Below are 5,925 nucleotides of genomic sequence, written 5' to 3'. Positions count from 1 at the left end.
AATTAACATTCAACACCTCTGGTGGACATTCCTGCAGTCAGCATGCCAATTGCACACCCTCAACTTGAGACCGACCGGTGAATAGATAGGAAAAATGCTCAAAAAACAGGGATGTAAACACATCGTGTACAAAATTTTAGAGAAATAAGCTTTTTGTGCCTATGGAAAATGTCATTTCAACTCATGAAACATTTTTGTTCAGTATAGCTTATAACTAGCTTATTAAGTTCTCTAGGGTAACTCTAAGGCAGGGTTTTTTCTGGATCAATAATAGGCTTAGGTGGTGGGCGTGACATAGGTCTGAATTTTAGAAAACATTTTAGAGGCCCTCATCTTTGCCGTTTTAAAAGCACATTCCCTGTGATTCTACATATTCTGCCATGGAGCTGAGAAACATTTTCAGTAATAAAGCAAATTTCCTGCAATTCTATGGATTTTGCGATGGCTAATTCTGTATTCTTTAGCTCAAACATAAAATCTGTACTGCTAAATTAATTGTTTGGGGATTTCTCAATTGTCCCTGACTGTCTAGCTTTTATTTAGGTGATTGTTAGGTCTCAAAGATTATATTATGTAAGGGATAAATGCCCACATTCTGTACATTATAAACAAGTATTCAACAATGCTGTTGAAAAATTAAAAAAAATACAGGTAATTTAGTCATTTATTTCACTCTGAAAGCGTTTTTCAATCCTGAAAAAAAAGCTCTTATTTTTACACTGTTTGAACTTAGGTGACCCCCAAAAAATGCTCAGGGGGCCCGCACAAGGATTTTAAAAATCCCTGAAAGACGTGACTATGATGTCATCATGTGGCACTATTGACGTCATTTATGTCCCACGTAAAGGAAAGGGGCAGGTCCCTCATCTTCTCCTGGAAGACACTGTCAAATCTCTCACTCTGTGCAACAGTGAAATGGTTCTTCCAGTCCCCAATGGTCCCTGTCAGAGTGTGGATGGAAATCAGTCAATAATGTGAAAGAGTATTAAAGGGCAATTCCACCACTTTTCAACGTCATTTTCATTATCTCCAGCACAATACCAGTGTACATATGTGAAAATGGCACATTTCTACATTTCGTATAAAAACATCTCAAGTTAAAAAGTTCTACCCGATAACATCAAACACTATGAGATTCACAGTGACGTGGGGAGCAAGAAAATACCCTCCCTCTGGCTAGAAACTTATTGTAAATCACAGTTTTTCTTACTTTTAATCCTACCCTGTGATGTAACATAAAAGAAACAATAGGACCTTAGCTTTGTAACGTGCCGTTTTCACATATGTAGACACTGGTATGGTTCTAGAGATCATTAATATGAGGTTGAAAAGTGGAGGAATTGCCCTTTAAGATAAATTATCAATTTAAATTGTCCTTTAGGTTTGCACAAATTATAATCCAGATGGTTATATATCTATCGGAACATTGGTTCAGTGTAAATGTGAGGGCCTGTTACAAGTATAGTACTGTAAGCCCTTTGTGATTGCCCTTAATAATATGAGGCTTGTGCAATGGTCTCTCTGAATCACACACAAAAAAAAAATCCTCATACCAATGTGTATTGATAAGGACACAGGCGACCATTCTGTTATCACGTTATATTATGACTTACAAGGTGTGACGTGCATTCCTTTCCTCATAAACGTGCCCTTGTTGTCAAGCAGGGAGTCGGGCACTGTCTTGTAGTTAGCCTGTGGGTTCTGTTTCATAGTCCTAAGGGTGCTGTGTTCCACCACACTGGCCATCTGCTCCTCTGTCAAATCCTTCCCTAGAAACCTGCACATCCTCTCCACCATGGAGCGCAGGTCCTGCAACACACACACACTGTTCATGCTTTGAGACTCATTTAAACGCACAAGCCAACTCCGAGTACAGGACAGGATGGACAAGTAGATGGACAGGTAGGTTTTGCCACTGTTGGTACCTTGATCATCTCTTCATATGTGATGTAGAGGAAGTTCATGTTGTCTCTATTAGCGTACCACGTCTTGATGTGCTCAAACCAACAGTTCCCAAAAACTGCAACAAACACAGCAAAGACTCAAATGGATACTTCATACACAGCCTACCACCATGAAAGCACAGCTGAACCTAAGGATAGTACAAGCAAAAGTGTTTAGAAGGCTTTCAACATCATTAATTTCAAAATGATCACAATTAAAGCGTTGTTGGCTAGTGCCAACTCCCCATAGAAAAAATACTTGGCTTTACACATCATGTACGAAATGCATAGTCCTTAACACACATTCTACTTACCTTTCCCTTCCATGAATTTCTCAAAGAAATCATTGAAGTCCTTTGGCATCTCCAGCATTTTATTTATTTATTTTTATTTATTTATTTTACCGTTATTTTACCAGGTAAGTTGACTGAGAACACGTTCTCATTTGCAGCAACGACCTGGGGAATAGTTACAGGGGAGAGGAGGGGGATGAATGAGCCAATTGTAAACTGGGGATTATTAGGTGACCATGATGGTTTGAGGGCCAGATTGGAAATTTAGCTAGGACACCGGGGTTAACACCCCTACTCTTACGATAAGTGCCATGGGATCTTTAATGACCTCAGAGAGTCAGGACACCCGTTTAACGTCCCATCCGAAAGACGGCACCCTACACAGGGCAGTGTCCCCAATCACTGCCCTGGGGCATTGGGATATTTTTTTAGACCAGAGGAAAGAGTGCCTCCTACTGGCCCTCCAACACCACTTCCAGCAGCATCTGGTCTCCCATCCAGGGACTGACCAGGACCAACCCTGCTTAGCTTCAGAAGCAAGCGAGCAGTGGTATGCAGGGTGGTATGCTGCTGGCAAGGCTGCATGGCTGCATATTTGTGGAAGTGGTAATAGGACACGAGAACATCCTTAGGGTTTCTGGCCACATAGATCACCTTAGTGAAGCAAGGTCATACTGCATATCAATAGATTGACTATAAAAAACGATCCATCAATATCAGTAGTTATACCTTAATGTAAGTAATCCTGAAGGTAATGACAAATAGTGATAGACTTCAGGTAACACTTAAAGCCTGCAGGTATTATGCATTCTAAGACTTATAATAAGCATGTATACCGACCATTTAGAGTATTTTGATACATAGAGATATATAATATATTAAAAGCTTTAAGGCATTATAAAGGCTCATACATAACAAGTAATAAAACATTATACCTGCAGGCTAACACCAATACCAAAGTGCTAATTATGCTAAGTGCTAATACCACAGAATAATACCCAAGTGTTACCAAAATGATCGATGCACTTCACTGACCTTTCCCCTCTTTTGTCTGACGGCGAGCGGCATGAACTTGTACTGCAGGTGGGTGACCCGTAGCCTGGGGGAAGGGGTGGCGTTAAACTCCTTCTCACTGCCAATCAGCTCGATCCATGGGACGCGCTGCGCGTTAAAATGCTCTGTGTTTGGAGTGACATCACCTTTGGCTTCTATCGGAGTCAGAATCTGCTGCATCCAGATCGTCCCTGTCAATCACAGCAGAGTGGACACTGCAGGTCACCCAGAGGCCATTTCAATTCAATTTAAACATGAATTGTCCATGCAGGGACAATATGGCAAGTCAGTCCTACCATACAATGTACAATACTGGATAGCTTGGCCCTTTCACCTCACTACCTTGATTTGATAACACCCACACACTGTTTAACTGACAATTTAGGGGTTATTTTGATGGGGGAAAATGTAGTGAACTTTTGTTTCTCAGGGATTCTACACTACATGACCAAAAGTATGTGGACACCTGCTGGTCGAACATCTCATTCCAAAATCATGGGGCATTAATTTGGAGTTGGTCCCCTTTTGCTGCTATAACAGCCTCCATTTTTCTGGGAAGGCTTTCCACTAGATGTTGGAACATTGCTGCGGGGACTTGCATTCATTCAGCCACAAGAGCCTTAGTGAGGTTGGGCACTGATGTTGGCCGATTAGGCCTGGCTTGCAGTCGGCGTTCCAATTCATCCCAAAGGTGTTCGTTGGGGTTGAGATCAGGGCTCTGTGCAGGCCAGTCAAGTTCTTCCACACCGATCTTGTCCAACTATTTCTGTATGGACCTCACTTTTTGCTCAGGGGCATTGTCATGCTGAAACAGGAAAGGGCCTTCCCCAAACTGTTGCCACAAAGTTGGAAGGCACAGAATTGTCTACAATGTTATTGTATGCTGTAGCGTTAAGATTTCCTTTCACTAAGGGGCCTAGCCCAAACCATGAAAAACAGCCCAATACCATTATTCCTCCTCCACCAAACTTTACAGTTGGCACTATGCATTGGGGCAGATAGTGGTCTCCTGGCATCCACCAAACCCAGATTCGTCCGTCAGACTGCCAGATGGTGAAGTGTGATTCATAACTCCAGAGAACGTGTTTCCACTAATCCAGAGTCCAATGGCGGCGAGCTTTACACCACTCAAGCCGACGCTTGGCATTGCGCATGGCGATTTTAGGCTTGTGTGCCACTACTCAGCCATGGAAACCCATTTCATGTCACTCCTGACTAACAGTTTTTGTGCTGATGTTGCTTCCAGAGGCAGTTTGGGACTCGGTAGTGAGTGTTGCAACCGAGGACAGCATTTTTACGTGCTACGTGCTTCAGCACCCGGCGGTCCCGTTCTGTGAGCTTGTGTGGCCTACTACTTGGCAGCTGAGCCGTTGTTGCTCCCAGACGTTTCCACTTCACAATAACAGCACCAGCAACTCTAGCAGGGTAGAAATTTGACGAACTGACTTGTTAAAAAGGTGGCATCCTATGACAGTGCCACGTTGAAAGTCACTAAGCCACTCAGTAAGGACATTCTACTGCCAATGTTTGTCTATGACGGTTGCATGGCTGTGTGCTCGGTTTTATACACCTGTCAGCAATGGGTGTGGCTGAAATAGCCAAATACACTAATTTGAAGGGGTGTCCACATACTTTGTATATATAGTGTATTTGAATGTGGACATTGCCTACCGTCACTGTGCTACTCCTGCCCTGTTACAGTGCTTATGGGACATGATGTCTGTTACACTTTATTCTAGCCTGGTTTAACCATTTTTTTCAGCCAAGGGGAGAATAACTGGGCATGCAGCATTCCACTTAATATAAGGATGCAGGCAAGGTTCTGTGCAGGAAGATTAGCGAAAATAAAATCTAGGACATTTCTTTCACTTATCTGGGCTGCTGGACTGCTATAGGTCGAGAACAGAGCCCACTAACAGATAAGCAAAGTAAACTCACTGAACAAGATCTCCTCAGTTGAGCTGATAAACTGTGTTAGAGGACCTTATAGGAAGAGATGAAAAGAGCTATGTAGGCATGTTTTAAAAGCGGTAAACATCTGGGTATTCTAGGTAAGTATATCTGTGCTGTCTCCAGTACTCACCTGACTTGGGATAAGTGACGGCGAATATGTCGGAGTCTCGGATCTCATTGATCAGATTGAAGGTCCGGTGAGGAACCAGCATATAGTCCAGAACCTGGGGATCAGTGGAATCCAAATGATCTGAGAAGACAAGACATAGTCAAAGGCCCACTCATTCAAACAATCTGGATCTATGTATGTAAGCATTAACACACAACAGGGAATAACCATACACCTCCAGCCGTCTGAGAAGGCACGAGGCTGAAGTCCTATCTAGAGTTGAAGCGCTCAACTCATCTAGAGTTAAAATAAGGTTGTTATTCCAAATAAATGTTTATATAGCTATCAGATCCCATGGAGCCAGGAGGAAGCCAAGTGGAAATGTTTAAAGGGGAAATTTGGGATTGGAAAAACAACTGGTAAACAGCTGAGGGTTGGGGCTGGAGAAATGTAAACATAAACAGAGCCATGGATGCAAGGACTGACCATTAATGATATCAAAATGATAGTTATGAAACCATATAGGGTTTGTTTAGAAAAACATTGTTTACAAACAAGATTCTATTTTGGGTTC

The 5,925-nt window shown here is 42.4% G+C and overlaps 1 protein-coding gene across 1 annotated transcript; it reads right to left on the bottom strand.

The window, feature by feature from the left end:
* Nucleotides 1-646: 646 nt before the first annotated feature.
* LOC129837148 (amine sulfotransferase-like) lies at nucleotides 647-5,496 on the bottom strand (the record flags this gene model as incomplete). The annotated part of the gene is made up of 7 exons (XM_055903065.1): nucleotides 647-941; nucleotides 1,614-1,809; nucleotides 1,926-2,020; nucleotides 2,258-2,316; nucleotides 2,823-2,890; nucleotides 3,272-3,480; nucleotides 5,373-5,496. Coding segments are annotated over 7 exons (885 nt in total), but the record flags the coding sequence as incomplete, so codon positions are not given.
* Nucleotides 5,497-5,925: the final 429 nt, after the last annotated feature.

Source organism: Salvelinus fontinalis, chromosome 38 (assembly GCF_029448725.1).
Source record: "Salvelinus fontinalis isolate EN_2023a chromosome 38, ASM2944872v1, whole genome shotgun sequence".
Classification (NCBI taxonomy): Eukaryota; Metazoa; Chordata; class Actinopteri; order Salmoniformes; family Salmonidae; genus Salvelinus; species Salvelinus fontinalis.
This window is presented reverse-complemented; position numbering and strand designations above follow the sequence as displayed.